Here is a 26,468-nt window from a genome sequence, read left to right as displayed (position 1 = left end):
TTTATATCACCTTCATGCTTTTCTGTATCTTCTGATTCATTTTTTTCCTGCCCTGTGTCTGGCATAAAAGATCTTATATAAAAATAATAATTAAGTCATAAAACACAATCTCTCTATCCCTCTGGTTTTGTCTCTCTTCTCCGAACGCCTACACTCATCCGAGCGATATTTGAGATACACTGATACTAAAAAATTTTGCGTTATGTATCTGGAAATCAAATTTAAGTGTGCATCTTGTGTTTTATCTGCAACCCTACTTTGAAACAACCTGCTCCCAGCCCTGCCGGCCCTCTCCGAGGGGGCCCTTCCCTGGGGGCCGCTTTCCTTGGGCTCCTGCCTCTGGCCGCCTTCTGCCCTCCGCCCTCGCACGCTGGGTGGCCTCCGTGGACTGATGGGTGGCCCTGGGGAGCCCCTCGTGGCCGCCTCCTCCCGGGTGCCCAGCAGCTCATCCGACTGCAGGCACACCCCAGACACAGCACCCCCATCCGCCAGCTCCGGAGTGGCACTGGCATCCCCTGCAGCCTCGGGGCCGAGAACCCACACACCCCCGCTGCCTCTCCTCCCTGCCCTCCCCCACGTCCCCACGGTGCCAGGCTGGCCTGGACCCTCGACGCTGCCTGCCCCAGCCCCGCCTCTGCGCCCCGGGTCTCAGGTGGCCTCTCTCTCGAGCCCTTCCTTCCCCACCTCCCTCCTCCACCCACCCACTAGATCATCCTTTTAAAGTATTTTTTTTTAAGATTTTATTTATTTATTCATGAGAGACACAGAGAGAGAGAGAGAGAGAGAGAGAGAGAGGCAGAGACCCAGGCAGGGGGAGAAGCAGGCTCCATGCAGGGAGCCCCGACGTGGGACTCGACCCTGGGCCTCCAGGATCAGGCCCTGGGTCGAAGGCTGTGCCAAACCCCTGAGCCACCCGGGCTGCCCCATCCACGGGATCATCCTTAAGGTGAGCCGGGAGGCCTTGGAGCCTTGGTCCCCGGCAGCCTGCCACCGAGTGCCACCACGGCAACTTGGCCACGTCTGATTGCTCCTGTCCTATAATTGGGTCACCATTTCTCTCTAAAGGAAGTAACTCATTCTCACTTATTTTAAAAAAAAACAGCCTAACCCTGTATGCGTTCGCCTCATGCTAATAAAATCCCAGGCCCGATGTGTCAGTTATGGAACCAAAGCAAAACGTAACTAATCAGATGTAAGCTGCGGTCCGCCCCCCGCACAGCCCCCCTCCTTGGAAGAACACTCCGGACCCCCGAAGTGGCGCGGGGCCTCCTGCCCCCCCATGACAACCCCCGCCCTGTGCCCGTCACAGCCTCTAATTACGTGTCCCTCAGTGGGCCGCTCTTCACACCTGCCTGCCACCGCCTCGGCCTCCGGAGCGCCCACCCGGCCCGGCCGCCTGTCCAGCACCCTGGGCCGCCAGGCTCTCGGGGAGCACGGAGGCGGCGAGGCCCCTCCTGGCGGCCCCTCCTTGGGTGTCGGCGTGGGGACAGAACCTCGCCGCGGCTCCAGTGCCCTGGCCCGGAACATGGGGTCGGAGCCCCGTTGGGCCAGGCCCGGGGTCGCGGAGGCCGAGCGGGGCCCAGGGCCTGTGTGGACGTGGACGGAGACCAGGGCCTCGGGCCTCCCACCCCCGGCCCCACACCGACTGGTGCGACCCCCCGGCTCTCCTTCCCTGGGCCTCAGTGTCCCCGTCTGTAAGATGGGGCGGCCCCACTTCCCACCCCAAAGGCCCGTGGGCACCACCGGGCGGAGACGCGAAGGCGGGCTTTGCAGACTCTGGAGCTTTACAGGAACGTGGGCTGATTCCTGGGACGGTCACAGGACACGGATGACGAGCCGGCGGTGGCCGCCCACCGTGCGCCACTGGGTCCCCTCCGCGAGCCGTGTGCGCCTCCCCGGCCTGAGACTGCCGTGGCCCGGGGTCGCAGGGGAAGGCAAGAATTACAAGCCTGTTTATTTAACATTTAGGAACCAACGCATTTTCCTGGACCTTGTCTGTAACACTTAAGCCAATATTTGCGTCTTTGGGATTCTATTTGTATGGTAATTTAAAAATAGGGTTCGGACTTACAGCAGGGCTTTCTCCTGAAACTCTGAAAGCACATTAATTTTCTAGACGGTAAAATAATGCCATAATTAAATATTACCATTTCTCTTAAAATAAAATCTGGTAACTCCTAACAAAATGGGTTTTTTCGAAACATGATGTAGGTTTTCCCACAAAATTGCTCTCTAGGGAAATTCGTTATTTTCAATGTATGGAAGAGACCACGAACTTAATCTCAACGCAATGTAAGAAAAATTGATTTGTGAAATTACAATAATTTTCCTGCATTTAAAATCTCCATGCTTCCTGTCGCAGCTGACCCAAAGGGACCCCCTCCCCCATATGTGTCTTTAGGGAAAGGCCCAGGGAGCCAGGATGTTGTGTTTCATTGTTTATGAAGCTTCCTAGATGCTCTTTCTTGTGGCTCCAATTGGACTTTTTGTTTCGTGCTGGAAACTTGTTTGAAAGGAGGCAAGGCTAGGTGACCCCATGACCCGTGCCCTTCAATCTCCAGACGCGTCCTCTGTGGGAGTAGAAGTGATGCCCCGTGGGAGAAAGCATGGAGCCCAGAGCTGGCCTTCCATGGGCTCCCTCTTCCCCGAAGTCAGGGTGGCCGAGGAGGCCTTGGTGGCCCCGGACTGGAGGCCAAGGCTGGAGGCCCTGGTGCCGGGTTACACCCTGGGCGCCCAACCACCCCAACCAAAGCTCAAGAGGGCCCCCTTGTGGAGACTCCCATGAACAGCCCGGTAAGTGGTGTGCTTCCCCCAACGCTGGGTTGCTCCCCGTGACCCCCTGCATCACCGGGCACTTCTCAGGCCCAAAGACACTCAACAGAAACCACCAACCTCATCCTTCTCTCTTCAAGACCTAACACTTCCATGGGCCAAGAAGGTTCTTGGTCCCTCCAGGGAAGAGCTGGTGGAGAACCAGTTCCCAAGGCCCCGTGAAGAGTTAAGCTCCTCAGGGAGCCGCCCGAAGATCCCTTTCCTTTTGCTTTTTTCTAGAGTCTTCACGGCGATTACACACACGTCTTCTTTCTTATTGAATGTGTCAAAACCTTGTGATTATCTTCCAAATTCCTGTTCTGTAGAACAATGAAAGCTTCAGTCTTCTACCAAGAGGGCGAACAAGGATTCAGTCCAATGGGAGACGTCTAGACAACATTCTGTTGAGCAAATACTGACTTGTAACTACACCCTTATGGCAGGCACCAGGATGTCCGGCCTGGGCACACTCCGAAGCCCTGGAGTTGCTCACGCTCTATCTATCTGAGCTCCCCTGTGCCCCGCAACCCCCTCCTCAAAGCATGGGACCGAATGCTGGTACCGGTGGACGGCGCTGGCTGGATTCGCTATGAATTATAGACACGTGAGGCCCGACATGCAGATCTGAGAGCGCAGGCATGAGAGTCGAGCTCATGAGGCCTTGTCTCCAAGACACCAGAACATCTGGGTGAAAAGGCAAAAACTTCCATCAATCACCCTAATGCCTTGGCTATTTGGAAACAGCTGGGCTTTGGCTGGGCTTTTCCAGTTCTCATCTGGGTGGAAGCCTCAGCCAGAACGAGGAATAATTAGCATTATCATGGGGCCGAGGGAGAGTTTTGATGTGAACCGTTTTTTCATACTGGAACATTCCTAAACAAACAAACAAAAAACACTGGCCGATGAGCCAAGCCTGATGGGCCAGACCTGTCTCCCAAACCCCCGTTCCTTTCCCATCCCAGGGGCTGTTCGTTTCCTTTTCCCTCAGCAGGAAATGCTCAACACAGACCGTGGGGAGGGGGATCTGCGCAAGCGGCTGCTCCCCATTACGAAATGTTTTCAATTGTGGAAAGGCACGTGTAAAGCAATCACCTCCTCCAGGTGGCACCCAGCAAGGCCCACCTTTGCCACCGACCCTGTGGTCCGGCCTGACCCGGGACTTTTCATGGAGAACTGGGTAAACGGTGACAAACCAAGCTATGCCCTTCGCTGGCCTTTCAACACGCTGACATCCGACTCTGATGCCCTCTTCCTTCCCACCAGCTAGGCAATCTGCTTCCCCAGGCACCCAGTCACTCCAGCATTCCCCAGGGCGACTTTCCACCCTCTGAGCTCAACAAGCAAAGGAGGGCACGCTTCAAAGTCCTGGACGCTGCAGGGAGTGGACCGTGGAGTGTACTTTTCCTAGGGCACACCATTTCTGAGTTTCCCAAGAATGCAAAGCTCATCTCTCCCCCCGCCCCCACCCCTCGGCCTTGAACACAAAGGCCTGGGATTAGATGGATGATGAGTTTCAATTATGGCCAAATGAGGGACATATGAGGGATCTGAAGACCAGCCATCCACACCAGAGGGGAAGTTCAGACTTCTTAGAATTCAGAGTTTGTCTTCATATTTCTGCGATTTGCTGGTACTGTCATAGCATGACAATCTGTAACCTTCTCGGGGGAGTTTAAATGGAAACTCTGCGTGCCTTTTGTGCAATGACTTCATCGGAAAGCACATCTTTTGCTGTAGCAACACAGTGACGGCTGCCATTTCAACAGCCGGTTTCCGAAGCTTGTTGGCCAAGCAGCCCGTGCGTTACCACTGCACGCCAGCACATCTCAATTTGTAAAAGGCGGCCACCTCTAATCAAGAGAGGTTATTTTTTTGGGTGGAGATTTTTATTAAAAAGGGGAAAAGCTTCCAAGTCCAAACATTCTAGGTGAATTACCTCAAGCTGAGGATTTTGAAATAAACCAGAGGATTTCAGTGGTTTTGTTGTTTTGTTTTGTTTTATTTTTAAGCAAGAGAATGCTTTTTTCAAAGGAGATCTTAATCAGCATCCCATTATATAAACTAGGAGCTACTTGGGGTAAAGCTGGGGGTGGGGGGCTAGAGCTCCATTCACTGGTCTCTCCTTTCCTCCCCCCTCCAAAATGCCAGTGGCCTTCAGAAACCAGCTCGAAAACCTCCAATAAAACAAAACGTGACACACACTCTCCATTCTTGAGCTAGAGCTATGCTGTTGGAATGGCCGCCACTAGCCATGTGTGGCCCCTGAGCCCCTGAAATGCAGCTCGTCTAAAGTGAGTTGTGTTGTTACTGTAAATACATATCTGATTTCCAAGCCTTTTATGAAAAGAAGTATATGTCTTATTAATAATTTTCATACTTATTCCATGTTAAAACACAATATTTGGGGCCGAATAAAATCATTAAAATTAATTTCACTTGTTACTTTTTAGCTTTTTAAATGTGGCTACTAGAAAATGTAAAAATCACACACATGGCTCCCATTGTGACTCGTGCCATGGGGCTAAGTGGAGCCTTCCCTGGGGGTAAGCAACCACATCAGGGTCCTGGTTGGCTGGGTTGGGTTCCGAACCTCAACAGAAGTTTTTAAGCAAAGTGCCTAGCATCTGATTCTGATGCTGGATCCAGCCTGTTTGAAGTTCTCAGCAGCATTTGATGCTCACACTTAAATTTCTCTCCACCTACTTCTCTTTCCTCCCCTCTTGCTTGGATCATCCAAGATCCCCAGCCTGCTGTGAACTCCCTTACCTACCATCCTTTCACCCTTAGCCAGATTGTTAGTGATCCCAACAACTGTAAACCATCTCTGTTTCTGTGTCCATTTCAAGCCTGACCCCAAAAGCCACACGTGTTACGGAAATCATCAGCTGATGTTTAGGAAGGGAAACCCAAAGGGTGGGAGAAGTGTCAACAAAAAGAGCTCATGTGCATCAGTATTACGGTGCACAAGTCATTCATCCATTCATTCGTTCATTCATTCATTCATTTCACTAAAGGAGCAATTATAGCTAGCATCTATTGAGCACTTACTATGTGCAGGTGTTCTAAGTGCTTTCATGTCTTGACAATAAATATGAATTGGGCATCCATCAGGCTTTGTGCTAGGTGCTGAAGAATCAGCAGTAAGCAAGAGAGAGAAAGACCTGTCCTCATGAGCAGACAGGCTAGCGGGGAAGACAGTGAGAGAAAGGAAGGAGGATAGGAAAAGAAAGGAAAGAGAAAGAAAAAAAGAAAAGGAAAGGAAAGAAAAAAGAAAGGGAAAGGAAAGGGTGGAAGGAAGGAAGAAAGGAAGAAAAAGAAAGAAAGGAAAAACTGAGGAATCTTGAGGGACACCCCAGCAGCAGTGAGCACACCTAGCACCCAGATATTGGTTTCTAAACACCATCCTCAAAAAAAAAAAAAAAAAAAAAAAGGAACCAGGACTCCTTGAAGAAATGGTTGATTGCAGGGCAAGGGCAAGGAAAGCACAAAATGAGCCTGGAAGATCTTCTGGTGTCAGAAAATGAGGACGTGCTCACCAAAATGACAAGGGCATATTGGAAGTTACACAACAGCTAAGTTGAAGGATCTCCTAATGACCAAATCAGGGACAATTCAGCCGCAAAATGAATAAATGATAGCAATGGATTGTAAACCTATAAAATAAATATATCTAGGTTCACAATGATGCAAATAGCAACTGAATAAAGAGATAAATAGGAGAAGAGACAGTGCTTCCTTACAGCACAATCCCAATCAGTCAATTCAGAAGGAGTGATGCAAGTAGAGAGTGATCACTGCAGTGATCATTGTTGTAGGCAAGAATTGTCAGTTGTCATCAGGAGATGCTAAAATTATTGGGGGGAAGCATAATAATGGAAAACAAGCCATTTACATTACCTAAGTATATCCTCATAAGGTAATTATTCATTACAAAGAGAAAAGTAGTAATTTAATGGTGGAGAAACCTGGCAATCACCTCCTGGAGCAAGGAATCAAAGTGAACGTCACCAGCGTTGGGATGGACAGACACCGTGTGCCTCCTGAGATGCTGTCCCGACAGTCACGCAACATCACCTCGACGGCGTTCTTACCAAAACTGCATAAGCTGAGTTTAATCATGAAGAAACATCAGATAATCCTAATTGAGGGACACACTACAAAATACCGGCCAATACTCTTTGGAAGGCGTCAAGGTTGTGAACAGACCAAAGTTCTCTGATTAAAGGAGACCAGAGGGCAGCCCAGGTGGCTCAGCGGTTTAGCGCCGCCTTCAGTCCAGGGCCTGATCCTGGAGACCCGGATCGAGTCCCATGTCAGGCTCCCTGCATGGAGCCTGCTTCTCCCTCTGCCTGTGTCTCTGCCTCTCTCTCTTTCTGTGTCTCTCATGAATAAATAAATAAAAATCTAAAAAAAAAAAAAAAAAAAAAGGGCGACCAGAGATGTGAAAAATAAACGTGCTGTGTGATCCTGAGCCGGATCCTCCCCTGGTGGGACAGCCCGTGAAACCTGCGTAGGGTTTGTAGATGAGTTAATAGCATTGTATCAACATCAGAGGCCTGGTTTTGATCAAGCACCGTGTCTGCGCAGGATATTAACTTTTGGGGAACTAGACGAAGGGTATGCTAGAACTTTCTGGCGCTTTTGCAACATTTTTGTAAGTCTGAAATTATTTCAAATGGAAAAGTCCAAAAATAAAAGAGAAAAGAGACAGAAAGCAGGTTACTAATTGCCAGCTGCAACGAGTGCCGCACCGAGCAGAAGCAGGCAGGAAACAGCAGAAGGGGGTGTTTGGCATCACCCCGCCAGGAGCTGCCATCTATGCTCAGACCTCAGCGCAGAGGGAGACGCCAGCACGACGCGGAGGAACAGTGCTCTGGCTACGGAACAGCATGCACGAAGGCCCCGAGGCAGGAAAAGTTTCATCCCTGTTCTTCCCTAGGAACACCCGCTAGAGAAACATGGTGGCATCTGTCGGACGATGCTGGAAGGACAGGAAAGAGGTCCACGAGTGGATGGAAGCAGAAGCCCGAGCGATGCCTCTACAAGCCGAGGAATGGCTGGAGCTGCCAGGAGCCAGAAGATGCCCGAAGGATCCTCCCCTACAGCCTCAGGAGAGCGCGCGACCCTGCGCACACCTTGATGTCGGACTCCGGGTCTGATGGAATGGAGGGGTGCTGTGTAGGTCACCCCGTGTGTGGTCCTTTGTTAGGGCCGCTCTAGGACACCCAGCCACCGTCCTTCATGTGTTCTGTGAGTCACTTGTGCATTTGCTTATTAAATATTATTTGCTCAGAGCATTACTTAATATCTTAAAATCCAGCACAGGCCAAGCCCCCCTTGAAAATCCAGTCTTGTCCTTGGCAAGCGTGGATCGCACAGCACAAGTGTGCTACAGTCACTGTGGCTGCTTTTTAACACCCTCTAGAATCAGCACATACCCACTGGAGGAAGCGCTCGCCCCGCGCCCAGAATCACCTCCCAGAACCTCAGCACAGGCCAATTAGGATAAGAAAAATGACTGCTTTTCTGCTGCTTTTCTTTTTTTCCCCAAAAGAAAGATCTCTGAAGACCTGATATTTCTCTAGCGACAAACCCCGTGTCTTTTCCCCGCCTCCTCCCCCTTCCATTCAGGCTCACTCTTGTGATCTTTGCAGAAAACACGGATGGTGGAGCTGGGTGTGACCCTCCTCTAAGCCTGCATTTTCATCTCTAAAATGAGGATAACCACATCCACCTGCCAGAAGTGCTCTGAAGACCAGATAAGAGGAAGGCACATATTTTTAATGCCATTTATATGAAATATCCAGAAAACGCAAACCCTTGGAGAGAGAGAGAGCAGATTAGCGGTTGCCAGGGTTTGAGAGGAGAGAGTGGAGAGTGACCACTGATGCGTACGGGGCCTCCTTTCGGGGTGATAAGAATCTTCTAGAACCAGACAGTGGGAGTGGTTGCACAGTGTACTGAACGACCTAAATGCTGCTGAATTTTGCTCATACGCTTTACAATGGTGAACATGATGAGTTTTATATTAGGTGTATTCCACCAAAATTTATTTTTTAATTGGGTAAGACGCATCTGCCTGGGGTAAGTGACACCAGCCAAGTCCCTCCACCTGTCTGAACCTGTTTCCTCATCGGCAAAATGGGGCGGGGCGGGGGGCGTCAATAGAACCTGTGCTATGGGTGGTTGTGCAGATTATACCAGTTGAGCCACAGACATGACGGGCCTGTGAATGCCCTGACAGGCTGCTCCCCGTGGGACCGCTAGAAGGACTCACCGCCGTAATGCAGACAGAGCAGCCGATCTGGAGACAATCTCAGCCAAGGGCCTGGGCTCGAGTAAAGCAAGCATCGTTCCCCCTTAAGATGCCAGGCAGGCTCCATCCAGCGTTGGCCTGTGTAGGCTGGTTCTGGCATTCTGACTCACAATAATACATAAAGGTTGGAGCAGATCATATTTTAAACCCCAGTAGCTTGGTCTGAGCAATTGGGCGCTCTGGATGTAATTCTGCAGGTAATTTGAACGATGCTATCTAATTTCAAATGTCCCTGCTCTTACGAGTGCAAAAGCAGCATAATTTTTAATTAGTGGGTAAACAGTAAATAATGGATGGCGGTAAGTGGACACCACTGTTAATTAAAAATCCATGGTTGATAAAAATCAATTTGGCCCATGCATTGAACTCAGTCTATCAGGTCCCTGTGAAAAGTTGTGCAATTGGCTTACAGCACCATCTGCTTTCAGCTGTTCCTTTAGCTAAGACTTTTCGGGGCGGCGGGGGCTTGGCGGGGGAAGGTAGGGCGGAAAGGGGGGAGAGAAAGAAACCATCAAAAAGCTACCTCAGATGCTGCAATAGAAAAATCTTGCACAGATTCATTTGTAATTGGTTAATTTAATTTTTGCAACCTTTAAATCGAAGCTCTGCAAACAGCCAAGAGGCGATGTTGTGCTCTGGTATTTTCACGAAGAAGACCTCCAGTTGGGTTTTGGGTTTTGTGTGCGTCTGTTCTGAAGACGGTGAGATTTCATGTCATCTCCCGCCTTCATGAAATCCTAATTTCTCAGGGAGAAACAAGACAAACTAAAACACAGCCAGCAGGAACATCCTGTCTGAGGACTCACAACAGAATTTCACGTCTAGAGCCATCTCCTCTCGGTAGCTTCAGAGAGTACAGGGGGGAAAGGCTTGTTTTCTTTTGAACAGAAAACATTTCCTCGAGAAACAGAGCTTTGTGGAAACAATGTCAATATAATTTTCAGGGCCCGTTTGCTATTTTGCTCGGAGACATAAGCTCGATTTTCCTGCCAGGGAAGTAACGCTGACCCCTTTGGTCCTTTTCCTCCCTCTGCTGCATGTATTCTCCAAACCGCCACTTGGAGATCCGTCTCGTTGACACCAGCGATGCTCACACTAACCCGCAGGGCTGAGTCCGGGGGCCCCAGAGTCTCCCGATGAGGCTGCTTGCAGGGGCACGAGAGGGTCTGAGGTGCAGACTCGGATGTGAGCCCTGGCTCGGGGTCCCTGGTGGGGCCACGCTGGCCGTTGGGCCCAGTTCCGGGGCCCACCCGCACGCCACAGCGTTCTGCGTCTGGTCCTCGAGACCTGAGATGTGCCCAAGTCAGTGCAGAACTACCCGAAGCTTCTTTTCCAAGTCTCCCGTTGGTGTGCACTCACCCTGCGTGCGGAGTGGCCCGCAGAGCCCTCGGGCAGCCCGAGTGGCCACGTGTCCGTGTGGGGCCAGGTCAGCCCCCACTGGGCCGGGTGGGTGGTTGTTTTCATTTCTCCTGTTTGGTTGAAACCAACAGATCCGCTGTAGGACACACCCGAAATATGGAAGGACCCGGCGCTGCCCCAGCACTTTTGCCCATTTGCTCATCCGTTCGTTCGTTCATTCATTCATTCATTCATTCAGCAAATTCATCCCACCAAGTCTTGAAAACAGCCCCGTCCCCCTTGCCTGTGATGTACGAGGCCAACCGTGGCTGCGTCGGGCACCACCTGGGCTCAGCCGCATTCGGGGAGCCCGGGCCCCATGCCAGCTAAGCCCAGCTCACCCGGCCTGCGCCTCCGCCCGTGAGAGGAGCTGACGCTCATGCCCGTCTCCGAGGGCAGCGAAGATCAGGAACCGATACTCGGCGTGGCTGGGCCCCACGGCATCAGCTGTGACTTCTCCGCTGGGCTCCGGGGACCCCAAGAGTCTCCAAATGAGACCCCGGGCCTCCAGGAAGTGAGGGATCTACTCTGCCTCGTTTTCCTGAGAAGCGCCTGGGGCCCAGAGAGGTTTGGGGGCCACACGCCCCATCGGCAGCTGCCAGAGGACAGCGCGGGGACCTGAGGCCGTGTCTGGCAGTGCCAGGAAGGTGTGGGGTGCAGCGGAGGAGGGGGCACAGTGCGCCTGCCACTTGCTTCTCCGCTCAGCCGACAGGCCTCCCCGGCCCCCGGCCACGCAGGGCCCGTGTCCCTGAGCTGCCCCCGACCCCTTGGACGGCGGCTCGGGCGGAGGAAGTGCCGTTGGAAAGCCCTGCCGCGGGGTCGGGGTCGAGGCCGGACGCCCCTGAACACGGCCTGTTGCTGTAATATCTGGACATCGCTCGCCGCCAAGCTTCCCACACATCCCGCCATCTGGGTCGTGTCAAGCCCAAGCCTCTGAGTGGAGATGACGGTTTCTGGGGAAATCGCTGCTCTTTAGCAGCTGAAGGCCTTGGTGCTCTCGCCTTGGGACAGCAAGTGGACGAGATTGTGAACAGTCCCGTGGCCAAGCCTGGCTGGTGTCCACGAGATGAGCACATGTGGGGGTCACTCAGGAGGGCCTGAGGCCCCTGCTGCTCACGGCCATCTCGCCGTCCCCGTCAGGCGGGTGCATCAGCTCTGGTACCCGCCACACGCGTACTGGGCGCCCGCTGTGTGCCAGGCGCTGGCCTGGGGCCCCTGACGGGCAGGCGGACAACAGGCCTGGCACCGAGGAGGGACCGTTACGTGAGTGGCCTCCAGTGGCAGTTCTGGCCTGCTCCGTGGGGTGGAGGCCAAGAGGAACCTGGGCTCTTGGGTGGATGGGGGGTGCCGCCCCGCTGCCCAGCACCTCGGTCTGGGCCTAGAGTGCCCTTGTCCAGGACTGCAGAGGCCTTCAGCGCCACGCAGCGGGGCCTGGCCACAGCGGCCGGGGCTTGGGAAGGCCTGGCCTCCCGGGAGTGTGGCACAGCACAGCCACAGTGGCAGGCCTTCCAGCTCGGGAGCCTGGGGTCCCCTCGCTCCACGGGGGTCGTGGCTGAGATGCAGAGGGTGAGGAGTGCAGACGCGGCCCCCGGCAGCCTGACTTGCGGAGGCAGAGCTGGATGCCCCGGGAAGGGGTCCGACGGGGTCTGCCTCTCTGACCCCGCTTATGGCCCAGGATGGGCTGGGAGGGCGGGCAGGGCAGACAGAGCTTCTGGGGTGCGTCAGGGTCACTAACTCACGTCTGTCTGCTTTGTAGCCCGCACCGCAGAGACGACTGGGACGGCAGGGGGTGGCCGCCTACGCTGGGAACCCCGCTGCCAGCAGCCCCTGCCCCACAGAGTACCCGTCACTGCGCCACTGCCCCCACGCCTCGACGGGCCCTGGGTCTCCACTGGGTAAGACTCTGAGGTCACCCTGGTTACGGGCCCCTGGGCAGGGAGACTTCACCCTCTCTGAGCCTTGGCATCCATGGGGCACGATTCATCCCGTTGGCCAAGAGGCCTGCTACCTGCCGAACATAGGGCTTTGCAGCCACGGTGGGGACAAGCATCAAACCTGCTGACACAGGAATAAGTGACCTAAACCTGAGATGGTGCTAAGCTCTGCAATGAAGGGAACAGAACAAAGGATGTGACAGCCAGTGACCTGGGTGGGGCGGAGGGCTTCTGAGAGGTGGTGACACTCAGCTGAGAGCTAAGAGAAGAAGGAGCCACCCAGAGACCCAGGGGAAGAGCCAGGCAGATGGAGAGGCTGGTGCAAAGGTCCTGAGGCAGGACGCGATGGGCCAGAGAGGGCTCGGGGGTCCTGTTTATCCGTCAAATTCTCTTTCTAACCCGACAGGCTTGCCTGACATTTCAGAGGCCCTGTTTGCAGCTCTGGGGCAATGGGCTTTGTGCTCAAACCCTCATCCGTGGAGCACAGACGCTACACAACAGCTGAGTCCTCCCTCCGGGGTGAGGGAGAGGGAAGCCGTGGCCTCCTCCACAGCTAGTACATCCTTCCCTCCCCCGCCATCCCTTTGGGGCCGGTCCTGTTCTGGCGTCAGGGACTGGACTCTCCGTGTCCTCCATGCACCTCCTGGGGTCAAGGAGAAACCCCACTGCCAAACATCTGTTAGCACTCAGGGTGGAGGGAGGGGACGTGAACTCTGCAAAGCCACTTTGGATGCGTTCCCAGGCTCTGCCCACCCCAACTCCACAGGGTCCAGGTAAGATCCAGGTGCTGCTGGTCAAGTCACCCTGAGACAGAGCTGGGCTGTGGGAAGGTCAGAGCTGGTTGCAGGCTGCTTCTGCCCTGAGACCACAGCATTCCAGGACAGTTCTTCTAGAAACCTCTAGAACTTTCTTCCTAGAAAGTTCCCCTTCGCGCTCTCCAGACAGGCTTTGCTGCTTCCTGGAGGCAACTGCAGGGAATGATCCAGAGTCTGGGAACCACTGAGACGGCCACTGTGGTTCCATTAGGCAAATCCCTCGCTCCCCAGCCCTGTCCGAGATACAGGTGAGGACAGGATGGCCTCCCACCCTCAGGTGTGTGAGTCACCCCTCTCCTCTTTTGCGACCTCCCATACTGGCATTTCCTTTCCGATTTTCTTTGAGCCAGCTTGCTTTTGTTTACCTAAATATATTCATTTATTTTTACAGCTTTATTGAGGTATAATTGGTATACAGTAAACTGCACACATTTGCAGCGTACCATAATTATTTTTAAAGGAAGTGTAATATCACCCCAGATAGGGAGAGCGGAGCCACCTGCCATAAATAGGAGGTAACTGTAAAAAGAAAGTCAATGAAAACAAAACAACATAATTAAATTCTCACTAGATTCGTTGCCTGCCTCGGGTCCTGGGTCTGTTTTCTCTGGGAGAAAAGGGAGGTTGGCATTAAAGACATATTAGTTCCAACAGAGACTTTCTCCTTAACATAATCAGAAAGATTGAAAGGAAAAGAGAAGGGAAACTGTTTTCGTGCTGGGTAAGAACATGTTTCCTTTGCTCCATCAGCCTCGCCAGGAAAACTACCGAGAAAGTAATAGTACCGGTGGTGCGCGCTCACAGTGGCCATGCGAAGGGGGCCCCGCCCGGCCTGCTTTCCCCTGGAACTCATCCAGCATCCACCTGGCCTGCGCCCTCAATGCAAAGTCTCAGGGGCTCCCCTGCCCCCAATCCAGGTGCAGCCGTGGGTCTAGGAGTCACTTAGCCTCTGTTTCTCCCAACCCCACCCTGTGCTTTGTCATCACCGGCAGAAGAGATCCTGGGGGCCGGGTCCAGCCCACTGCCTATTTTTGTAAATAAAGTTTTATTGGCACACCACCAGGCCCCACCCCACCCCATTTACTTATCGTCTCTGGCTGCCTTAGCTCTGGAGACCACCTGGCCCACCAAAACAAAAATATTTATTATTATCTGACCCTTTACAGAAAAAGCTTGGTGAGCCCTGGTTTCGATCAACAAATCTGTCACGGGCACAAATGAAATTTGGTCAGGGAAGTCAACTAGCCAAGGGGAGACCGGACGTAAGTGCCCATCAACCACGATTCACTAGTGAGGCCCCAGGGAGGGTCCCCTGGGTGCCAGGCTCTGGGCCAGGAGCCAAGGATCCACTGGGGAAAGAACGGGCAGACCACTGCCTCCTGGAGCTCACGGCACAGGGCTCCCCAAATGGTGCAAAGGAGCCCCCCTGGGCCCCGTGCTTCCTGGAAACCCTGACCGTGGGCCCGATGCCTCTGTGTCACACGGGAAGGAGCTGGGCATTACCCACAGCTGCTGAGGGTCAGAAACGGGATTTGAACCCAGGTCCTCTGGCTGCAAAGTCTACGCACTTCTCAGGCCAGTAGGTATGCACAGGTAGGAGGGCGGGACGACAGCTGGAGAAGGCAGTCAGGATTGCAGGAGGAAGAAGAAGGCTTTCGTGGAGGCCACAAGGCAAGTGGAAGGCCCGTGGCCTCAAAGGTGGAGCTGAGACCACTCAGGGAATCGAGGCGGCGGGGCCAGCTGGGGGACAGGAGCCCAGGCAGAGGGAGCGGGCTCGCCGTGCAGGTGCTCCCGGCTCGGCCCAACCCCCGTCTCTCTCCCTCCGACAGCTGTGAGGTGCGCCCCGGACCCGAGTTCCTCACCCGCTCCTACACCTTCTACCCCAGCCGCCTCTTCCGAGCCTACCAGTTCTACTACAGGGACCCCTCCTGCCGGGAGCCCGCGCACTCCCTGCTCATCAAGGGCAAGGTCCGCCTGCGCCGGGCCTCCTGGGTTACCCGAGGTGCCACCGAGGCCGACTACCACCTGCACAAGGTGGGCATCGTCTTCCACAGCCGCCGCGCCCTGCTCGATGTCACCAGGAGCCTCAACCAGACCTGGGCGGGCCGGGACTGTGCCCAGCGGCTGCCCCCGGCCCGGGCCTGGCTGCCCGGCGCCCTCTACGAGCTGCTGAGCGCCCGGGCCAAGCAGGACTGCACGGAAGCCCTGGGCTTCACCATGCACGAGCTCAGCCTGGTCCGCATGCAGCGCCACCTGCAGCTGCAGCCCCGGGCCGGGCCCCGGCTAGTGGAGGAGCTGTACCTGGGGGACATCCACACCAACCACGGGGAGAGGCGGCACTACCGGCCCACGGGCTACCAGCGCCCGCTGCAGAGCGCCCTGGTGAGTCTAAAGCCCTGGGAGAGTGAGCTCTGAGCCCCAACCCAACTGGCCCCCTATGGGCTGGTCCCTGCCTAGGACCCTTCTCTGCACCCCCAGGCTGGCCTACCTGCCTCAGGACATTTGCACATGCTGTTCCTTCTGCTTGAGACAGCTTTTCTCAGATCTTTACAGGGCTGGCTGTTCCCAAAGGAACCACAGTTCAGCTTGTCTGAGGTCCTTCCTGTGGGCCCCACGGGGTCCCCTTCTGCCCCTGCTGGGCGTGTGGGCTTGGGCAGGCCTCTCTCAGCTCTCAGATCAGACGTTCCCTCCAATCCCCACTCTGCACATTTTCCAGCACTCAGCTTGCCCTGGGCTGCATGGTCCGTTTTCTTGCCACCTTCTCTAGAAGTAGACCCTCTGCAAGGGCAGGGCCCTGCTCTCTCCTGTGTCCCCACACGTGGCCCGGGTCTGGCAGACAGTCGGGGCCAATGTTAGTGAATGAACTGAGGAGAAGTCAGCGCTCCTCCGGGGCTCCGCTGGACGGCCACACCGCCCGTGGAAGGTGCCCCCCCAAAGCTCCACATGGACCTCGCTGCTGTCTGGAGCCGGAGACGCTGAGCGTGCCCCTTCACACTAAGGCCCGGGGAAAGCAGCGCTGCTCAGGCCCTGCTCTCAAGACGCCATCACCCGGGCATCTTCTGAGAAGACAGGGTCAGGCCCCGTGGTCCGGGTGGGGCCTGGGACCCTGCATGTCTAAGGGGCTCCCCGGTGGCCCAGAGACCGCCCTCTGGGCAGGGGCTGCAGTACAAAGGGACATGTACTTTCCCCCCTCAACTCCCACGTGGATTTCACCTGGGGTGCTTAACCTAGATTCTTAAATTAAGGGGTCACTAACATACCGCCCTCATTTGGGGGAGATCTGGTGGCCCTTTCCTGCCTGATGGGCACACAGGCCCAAAGAATCCAAGCTCCACTCATATGATATATTCTTGGCACATAGTACAGAGCCTGGTCCACATGGGGCGGGGGCTCGTGACTTCTCTGGCGAAGCCGGGGAAGCCTCAGGACCCACCCCCACCCCAACTCAGAAAAATGTTTGTAGGAGCGTAAGATAAAATACATAGAATTTAAACAGAAACCAATTCTATTAAAATAACCACCCAGGGAACATCAGGGATATCCTTTATTCTCTGTAATTGAGGGTAAACAAGGTCCCAGTATCCTATTAAGAGGAGACAGGCAACAAAGTCGGAGGTTCCAGAAGTTACAGGGCTTCCTTGCCTACCCTGGCAATTACAAGAAAAGTTAACTTTTATTAGTGTGGCTGTGTGGAAAGTGAAGTCAAGGTAGGGCGCACCCAAGGAATATTTTTCAAAAGCGAGAATGAGTAGACTGGATATGTGAGTTTGGGAGCCCCTGTCGAGTGAGCCCTTAGGCAACCCTCCTGTGTCATTCAGCATGTATTGAGTGCCTACTGTGTACCCAGCACTCAAGGAACTAACCTACCCCTCCAGAGGTGAGCAGCTGCGTGTCAAAGTACCCCAAAGAGAGGCACGAGGGATGAGCCCCATGGTACCTCCTCTCCTCTCCCGCCCCCTCCTCCCAACCCAGGATCTGGAGAGCAGAGAAGCAGCACAGGAAGTTCTCATCATCAGAAAATCAGCCTGAGTTCTTTTCGTGACCTCAAAATTATTCCCTTTTTGGCAGCCAATGTTCTAGGCTGGTCTGACGTTAATCCTACTTAAAGACAAGAAGGCCCTGGCAGCGGGGTGATTACCGGCGCCCACCACCTCATTAGGAGGGCAAACTGCTCTGAACACGGAGAGGATGGACCCCCGGGGGCGCAGAGGATGACAATTTTCATGTCTCCCCAGGCAGGGCTGTGGGGCCGCAGACTCCTGCCCTCCTGCTGCCTGCCCAGCCAGCGTGGCCAATGCAACCTGCACAGTGATTGAGAAGCAGAACAGGAATGTGCGCGTAGATGAGCAGTGCCAGATGTACAGACATTAAATTAAATATCTGCTCAGCAACTGCCCCCTCCTTGGGGGAAAGAGAGAGAGAGAGAGAGGGAGGGAGGAAAGAGAGACAGAGAGGGAGAGAGAGAGAGAATTTCAAAGAAGAAAATGCTGCAGATAAACCCCCAAGTAACGAATTAGTCGTTACCTTATGCTCTCTGGGGCCCGGGCCTCGCCCATGACCCAAACCAGATGGTAAACATGAACATTTTTAGAAGTTAATTTAAAACCAATTTGATCCCCAAATTCATTGCCTGGATGTAGAATCCTAATCAATCAGCCAACACTCGACCGAAATCATCTAAGCCTGGTGTCACCTCTGGGGGTTAATTAGAAACTGTTATGTGCTGTTTGAGAAATAACTTTATGTAACAGGTTTGAACCAGTGAGAGTTTGGCTTCCGCACAAGTGTGAATTCTGCTGGCTGGGGCCTTGTTAACACGTGCAACCCCGAAACCTCTGCAGAATGATGCCAGGAAGGGTTTTCATCTTTCATCCCCTCCGAATGCATCAGGAAAGAAGATGCCTGGTCTCTCTCATCTCTCACCTGAAGGGCTCACTAGCTCTCAATTTGTTTCTGTTATGCAGAAAACCACTTGCCCCGAATTACCAGCCGGTATCCCAAGTGTCCTGCCTGCAGAAGATCTCTCGTTTGCAGGGGGAATCAGGGAGGACAGGCCTGGTGTTATTTTGATGTAATGCATTACGCCCTGTCAATACACATCAGTGCGACAACAGTGGGAATGTGGGTTAAAATGCCTAAATTAGACTCTTATCAGCCAGCGTTCCAATTACCGGCACTCCAGCTAACTACCCAGCCGGCTCATTTCTTCCCATTACGCTTTTGCAGCCATTTACCAGCATTTCAAAGTGCCTTCGACTCTGTCCTCGAGTCAAAATCTCCCAAACCAAAAATAATATAGTCTTCTGTATTATGGAAATCAAGTCAAGTTTAGGTTCATCATAGAATACAAATAATAAGCTGAAAATGCGGCAATCTGAAAAAGAAAAAGAAAAGGCAAACTGTTTCTTAATCGTCCTAGAGTTTCTTTCTAAAGGAGGACTCCCGAATGCCACTTGTTTGGCATGAAACTCACTCGGCAGCCATCTGTGGAAATCTTTTGTTTTTTTGGGGGAAAAAAAAAAAAAGCTGATTTCCCAGCCAGGCCCTCCAAATTCACCTCTTTCCCCCTTGCCCGTCCAGCCCGCACCCCTGGCCTGAGATGGCAAGAGCAGGGGATGTCTGCTAAGTTCCCACGTCAACCTTGCTTTGACAAGTGGTTGTTTCCAGGACATTCACCTTTCAGAACGATGCTCTGGACTAAATTCTGGCCAACAGGTCTCTTTCAAAGCACAAAACAAAAACAAATACAGAAACAAAAAATCAAAAAACCCCAACAACCAAAAAAACAAAACAAAACAAAACAAAAACAAAAACAAAAAAAACAAAAACACACCAGGATGTGTCTCTCTGGTTCCTGTTTGGCCTCTGCTGAGCCTTTTCCCTCCAAAATGCAGACTGACTACTCCCACGCACTTTGGCTTGGCACCTGTTCCCTGCTGACGTGTTTTACTGTAAGCCCAGCTCTGCGCCTCTGTGAAGCAGGGACAACTGTAAATGAGGCCAAAGAGAGAGCAAAGCAAATGCACGGCCTGGGACAGCTGAGGGCCGTGGCTGTGGCTGCCACTCGAGAGGGTGGCTGGTTTCCTCTATGATAAATAACACTAGAATGAACATCTCTGGGCTACATCTCTCCTCCACTATCCACTAGTGCAGACGCTCCGCAGTGGGCGCCAGAGGCACGATTACATTAATGGGCCTCATCCGTGTCGGCGCACGCACTTTCCAAGGCGGGGAGGGAAAGATGCTCATTTACCCAGGGAGGTTCTTGAAGCTACAAGAGCCTCTCTTGTCCACCCCAAGGTGGAGACGGCACTGCTGTGAGGACAGTGAAGTTTCCAGTATGGAAGGGATGGGGAAGAGGCGCCAGAGGTTCCAGCCCGTCTCCTCCACTTCCAGGCTGGAGACCATGGCAGGCCGCCCGGCCCACCGTGTTCCAGCGTCTTCAGCCAGAACATATGACAGTTGCCCGAGCAGGGCTGAGCATGATGCCTGGCACTTAGAAGGCTCCTAAAAGTGAGGGGTACGGAGCAGGGGGAGTAACGGTGGGTCAGGAGAAAGGTGACGACTTGGAAAGGCTGCATCTCAGGACCAAGCAGGATGCGTGTGGAAAGGCCACCTGCAAGGCCCAGGGCATAAGGCGCCTCCATCTCTCCTTCATCCATCCGTCCCTGTTCAGCCAGTCAGTGTGTGGCCGCTGTGAGCCAGGCACCGCACGAGGCCCCGGGGCTGGAGTAGCCACAGGGCCTACCGTCCAGCACAGGGGGAGGATGGAGGGAAGAGGCCATAGGAAGTGGCAGGTCTATGATCTGGAAAGTTCTCACTAAGGCCTCGCTGAGCTGAGATCGGAAGCAGCCTGCCAGGAGACATCCGGGGTCAGTTCCAGGTAGAGGGATGGCAGGTGCGGAGGCCCAGAAGGAGGAGCTTAGTGAGATCCGAGGAAAGCAAAGTGGCCGTGGGGGCGGGAGGCAGGGAGTGACCCGCGGGCGGGACCCCACGACACCCCCGCCTCCCCGGGCTGCACCCTGACGCCTCCTCCACGTCGGGCACTGACTGTTCTGTTTGTCTTGTGCCAGCACCACGCCCGGCCCTGCCCAGCGTGCAGCCTCATCGCGCGCTCCGACGAGCACCACCCGCCCGTGCTGCCCCCCCAGGCGGCCCTGCCCCTGCGCCTGGGCGGCCGGTGGGTCAGCCCCGGGTGCGAGGTGCGCCCCGCTGTGCTGTTCCTCACCAGGCTCTTCACCTTCCACGGGCACAACCGCTCCTGGGAGGGATATTACCGCCACTTCTCAGACCCCGCCTGCCACCAGCCCACCTTCACGGTCTACGCCGCGGGCCGCTACACCAGGGGCACGCCGTCCCGCAAGGTCCTCGGCGGCACCGAACTCGTGTTTCAGGTCACGCGGGCCCGAGTGACTCCCATGGACCAGGTCACCACGGCCATGCTCAACTTCTCCGAACCGAGCAGCTGCGGGGGCCCGGGGGCCTGGTCCCTGGGAACCGAGCGGGACGTCACAGCCACCAATGGGTGCCTGCCGCTGGGCATCAGGCTCCCCCACGTGGAGTACGAGCTCTTCAGGATGGAGCTAGACCCCCTCGGGCAAAGCCTGCTCTTCATCGGACAGAGGCCCACGGACGGGTCAAGTCCCGACACCCCGGAGAGGCGTCCCACGTCCTACCAGGCGCCCCTGGTGCTCTGCGACAGAATGGCCCAGGGGGTGCCTGGGGTCCCGCGACACGGGCCTCCGCAGAAGCCCCTCCGTGGTGGGGGGCCCTGGGCTCTCCCCGTCCTGCCCCTCGCGCTGGGGCTGGCCTTCCTCACGTGCCTATGAAATTGGCCTCTGACCTCTAGGCCGCCCCCGGACACTCGCCACCCTGGTGGACTCCCCCCGGGCACAGACTCCTCCACGTGTCCGCCGAAGGGCCTGTCTTCCCGCTGCTCTGCCGACAGTCACGTGGCCCTGCCGTTGCCCGCCGGGGCTCTCGGGGGTCTCAGCCGCTGAGCCCGTGGCACCTGCGAAGCCCGAGGCACCTGCGAAGCCCGTGGCACCTGCAAGCCTGTGGCACCTGTGAAGCCTGCGACACCTGCGAAGCCCGCAGCACCTGCGGAGCCCGCAGCCCCTGAACCCGCAGCCCCTGAGCCCGTGGCACCTGCAGAGCCCGCAGTCCCTGAGCCCGTGGCACCTGCGGAGCCCGCAGCCCCTGAACCCGCAGTCCCTGAGCCCGTGGCACCTGCGGAGCCCACGGCGCGGCCCGCTAATTCAACTCGAGTGTCGAGCACGAACCCGGGCGCGGCAGCGTCAGGTGCTTGGCGGGGTCCCCGGGGCTGGAGGGCAGCAGCCCCTCTCCCGCCCGACCTTGGCGTTCGGGGGCGCGGGAGCGAGGCTCTCTGCGCGGGTGCTACCGCCGCTCTGCCGAGCCTGTGGATCCTTGTTTAAAGATTATTAATTCGAATTTAGCAACACAAACTCGAACCAGAGCCATGAATTAAAGATGCTGCTCCGGGCTTTCGGTACTTGGCGGCTTTCTGGGAGAGGGCTGGTCTCTTCAGGGGCAACTCAGCTTTCTTGAGTTTTGGCTGCGGGCGTTTGTGTGCACTTGCCTCCGCGTCGGGAGTCGGGCCTCAAGCCGTCTACGTGGCGCGGCTGGAGCAGCCCTCCCGGCCCGACCGAGGAGGCCGCGCGGGGCCCAGGAGAGCGCTGCGCGGCGCCGGCTGCTGCGGGCAGGTCTTTGGAGGAGCGCGGCGTTTCCAGCCTTTGGAAAGTAATTAATACTAATGACAGCGGCGACACTAAGGTGCTCTGTAATTAGCCCCGTACAGGCATCCTCTGTTTTCAAGATTCCCTGCGCTTAACTGACAAGGAGGGAGAGAGACCTCCGAATGGGTCTTTGGGACCATCCTAGGGAGAGGTCGGGGTCGCCGGGCCCCCCGGCAACGTCGGCTGGCCCCGATGCTCACGTGCCGGTGTCCCCTCCGCTCAGAGGGGGCTGCCATCAAGGTGGGGACAGGCTGCGCCTCTGCAGGGCCCCCGCCTGCATTCCTGGGGCCTCACACGTAACACTGCGAAATTTACTGGCATCCTGGTGGCTCCAGGGTTTCGGGGACTCTGGGGCTGGGATCCGCCCCCCTCCTGCCTCTTATCACAGATCTCGAACAACAATACAACAATCGAGGCTAACGATGCTTTCAGAGGGGAGCCCTGTGTCCCCTGTTAGATTGGTGGGGTTCCATCAGCCCGCTGAAATTGCTCTCACTTATCCACCCAGCGTTCTTAAAAGAAAAAAAAAAAAAACCCACCAAGTTAATATTCTCGGTAGGTCTCAGAGAGCAATGAGTGTTCCTGGCATATTTACCAAAGTACAAAAAAATAATTAGATTATTTACGGTCTCAGGCTGCACCAGGGTGGGGGGTACAGTTGCTGGTGGGGATGAGGGTGGGTGGCGATAATGTGTCCATGGCTGAGCAAGTCTTGTATCCGAGGCTCGAGGCAACCATGACACCATTTGTCATCAAATTTGAATCTTTTAATAAAATTAAACAGCCTGAAAAATGTTCTCGCCGGTTATTAAAGTCAACCAAGGGGATTATGGTTCTAAAGAAAGGAAGTGAAGTGTCTTCCAGGGAATGTGTGAAAGAGAATAAAACCAGTGGAGGTAAACCCCGGCTGTCTGTTATGCCCCTTCGGTTCAGGCAACTGCCCTGCCCTGTTACAAACTCTCCCAGAGCTTCCAGTATACTCGGAATAAAATGCCTACTCCTCGGTCACTGATGTCTGCAAGGGCCAGCTGCACCTCCCACACCCTCGCTGCATCAGCCTTCCTTCTGTTTCTTGTCCATAACAACCTGTTTCCTACCTCAGGGCCTTTGCACATGTCACTGCTGCTACTCTTCCCCTGGATCCTCAGGAGCTTGGCCTTTTCAAGTCTCAGACCAGATGTCACCCACTTGGGGAGGCCAACTACCTGCAACCCCAAACAGCAGCCCCCCTTCCCCTTCTGTCCTTCTATCCATCCATCCCTTCCATCCTGCTGTCTCTTCTTTAGAATGCTCACTGATCACACTGTCGGAAACGACCATCCATTCACACATATGCTCTGCCTCCTGCACCACAACTATAAGCTCCACGGAACAAGGAAGGCCCGAGCTGGCCTCGACAGTCCTTTCCAGCAGGGCACGCGCACACCAGCACCTCAGTAAGTACAGGCAAGTAACACGTGTTTACGATGCCAGTCCGTCCTCACACCGAGACCTGTGACGGGGCCCCTGGCTCATGCCAGGCACAGCAATCTCTCACTGGGGGGCAGGGGACACGGGAGGTGAGAGCTGTGACTCTGCATCTTGCTCCTGAGGATGCTAAAGACTCAGAGAGGACAAAGGGCATTGCCCAAGACCACCAGCACCTGGGCCCCAGAACCCGAGGCCTGAACATCTGTCTTGGGGTGTTTCTGGGGCCCCAGACCCCTCATAGGTAACAGTGGAATTCCTTGACTGTATTTGGGGAAAGTGACGCAGAGCTGCCTTGTGGGCACAGCATGAGCCACTGCTATTTAGAGTCCCCCGGGCTGGACCCAGGTGCCCTCCTCCCAGGAGCAGTGGATGCTGACAAAGGGCCACGGCTGGAGAAAGGACCACAAGCCCTTTGCTCCCGGGCTGAAAGAAGAAGGGGTTGTCCGAGGGCCTGGGGGGCGGAGGGGCCACGTGGGAAGCTACGACACGTCTTCTGGCCCCTGACTGTCCCTTGCACCACCCTCCACGTAAAACCCAAGGTAGCTTTAATCAACAGAGGGGAAAGTAAAACCCATAGTTCTAGTTCAAAACAAAACAAAACAAAATTAATGTTCTCCATTCTATGTTCAGTCACGTTTAAAAGGGGGGAAAAAAAACCCATGCAGTTTATAATTTCATAGCGCAGGCTCCCAGGAGAGTAAATGAGCCTTTTTTTTTTTTAATAAAAAGTTTAAATTGTATACAGCTCTCAGAGGCCCATTAACTAACAGATGCTGGTTATCAAAAGAAGCTATTTCTTTGCTTTTTCTAAGCGAATGTGTTTAATCTCCCAGCGGAGCTACGGGCCTGAGAAAGAGCAGCTCCCAGTGACGCGGGCTCTGCTGCACTCAGGCCGCTCTCTGGGGACTGCGGTGACTCAGGCGTGAGGGGGGCGGGAGGGGACAGGCCGGGAACCGAGGCTCCTGACGCAGAGGAGGGAGGGAGGCGCAGCAGGGCCATGGGGGGGCCCGGGAGGGTGGGGGGCTGCTTCTGCTCCCTGGGGAGCTGGGGCTGGGCTCGGGCAAGCCCCCTCCAACCTGCTCCAACCTGCTCCCGATGGCCCTGGGAGGCTGGATGCCGGTCCTCTTCACACGCACCCCACTACGTGGGTGCTCACCTGGGCCCCACCTGTCAGGGTTTTGTCTTTGTCCCTCCTTCTGCTTGGAATGTTCCAGCACCTGAGCCTGCACAGGTCACCATAAGGACCCTTGGCCTCACCTCCTTATTTCTTTGTCGGCCCCTGGCCTCCATGAGTCCCCTGATGGCAGGCCCTTGTCCGTCTTGTCCTCACCACGCCCGTGTGTGCAGGGCGCCTGGCACACAGTAGGAGCACAGCAAACACCAGCTGAACAAATAAACACTCTGAGTACTGATGCAGGCTTGGAACCCCGGCAGCCAGAGGACAGCCACGTACTCCAAACCTGGCTTGGAATTTTGATGTTGCTTTTTATTATTATTATTATTTTAATAAGATGGGCAGAGCAGACCCCAGAACTGTGAGCTTGAAGAACTCCATTGTCCCTGCCCAGGCTCTTCCTAGGAAGGGTATTGGGACCAACTGCGGTCCCCGAGCAGAAGGCCACATGGCATGATGTAGGCAAGACCCCCTGGGGGCCCCATCAGGTCTCATGCGTACAGAGGTCACCGAGACAGGGAAACCGCTTAGCATCATGCAGGCACCTATGACTTCCCATCCTTAGCTGTGGAGCCCCCAGCTTCAGTTTCCTCACCAGGGAAACAGGCTGAACCACCTGGAAAGGCCATGCCTGGTAAGAGACTCAAGAAGAAGCAATGTCGAATTCCAAGGGGAATAGCTTTAAACAAAAATCTCAGTGAGGATGGGTCTTCTTCCAGTGAAGTCGTATTTACTTCCTAGGGGTTATTAATTAACAACCTACTACTCTCACTCCTATATTTGGTATTTTTTTAACTCCTTGAGAGGAAAATAATTAACAAAAAAACCTTACTTTTTGGTCATTACTGCTATTAAAATAAACTGCAGTTTATTTTTTTTAAGATTTTTATATTTTATTTATTCATGAGAGACACACAGAGAGAGAGGCAGAGACATAGGGAGAGGGAGAAACAGGCTTCCTGCAGGGAGCCTGATGCAGGACTCGATCCCAGGACCCCAGGATCACAACCTGAGTCAAAGGCAGGTGTCCCCAACTGTCAGTTTATTAAGAACTACATGTTATGGACTGACTACCCAATATGGGCCAAGTGGAACACACACTTTCACATCTACTTCCTTCTGAAGTCCCCAGTAAATCATGGAAAAAGAAAAAACAGGCACAAGGTCACATGGATACACAGAAAAGGAGAAGAGTCAATAAAAGATGGTAGCAAACCTCTGGAGTCTGGGGGGCTGACAGGTGACACACTGACAGCAGGTGACAGTGGAGAGAAAGGTGCTGTCAGGCTGGATTAGTAGCAGAAGGGTCAGAGGCAAGCCCCCAAAGGCTTAGGAAGTGGTGGTCTAAGGAACCCTGGAGGTGGGAGAGCATGAGGACTGAAAACAGGATTATGTGAAAATCTACAAAGGAGTTTTACCTCCAGATCCTCTTCCTGACCCTTGCATGAAACCAGACGGGCAATCAGGATATTTGGACTTGGAGACCACCCAGGGCAAGATGTCATGCTAAAAATCTAGGTAGCAAATAAAACTCTACCCATGAAACAACTGGGTTACACAGGCTTCTTCTCCTTGAGAGATAGTGGCCAGGCTTCTGCTGCCAGGAAGGAGATGGGAAGATTCCAGAGCAATGAGCCCACATTAAATCAACTACAGATGCTGACACCTGGAATTTCCCTGGGGAGGTATCTGTGAGGTCCCTACCCAGTTAGCTTGCCTGGAAACCCACCATTCAGCAAATCCCACCTACACAGATGCCACTTCCCACCAGCTCTTTAGTGCTTCAGTCATAAA

At 54.6% G+C, this 26,468-nt stretch overlaps 1 protein-coding gene across 1 annotated transcript in view; it reads left to right on the top strand.

Annotated features, from left to right (window-relative positions):
- The window catches only part of APCDD1L (APC down-regulated 1 like), a 52,356-nt gene extending 29,787 nt beyond the window's left edge, over positions 1 to 22,569 (top strand). Inside the window, exons 2-4 of the mRNA XM_072801572.1 lie at positions 12,282 to 12,420; positions 15,104 to 15,656; positions 20,348 to 22,569. Of these exons, the coding sequence (XP_072657673.1) occupies positions 12,282 to 12,420; positions 15,104 to 15,656; positions 20,348 to 21,103 (1,448 nt within the window). The 3' untranslated portion in view covers positions 21,104 to 22,569. The remainder of the gene's footprint in view (positions 1 to 12,281; positions 12,421 to 15,103; positions 15,657 to 20,347) is intronic.
- The last annotated feature ends 3,899 nt before the right edge of the window (positions 22,570 to 26,468 follow it).

The sequence above is a fragment of the Canis lupus genome, chromosome 26 (assembly GCF_048164855.1).
Source record: "Canis lupus baileyi chromosome 26, mCanLup2.hap1, whole genome shotgun sequence".
Lineage (NCBI taxonomy): Eukaryota > Metazoa > Chordata > Mammalia > Carnivora > Canidae > Canis > Canis lupus.
Note: the sequence above shows the minus strand (reverse complement) of the source record. Positions and strands in the feature narration are given on the sequence as shown.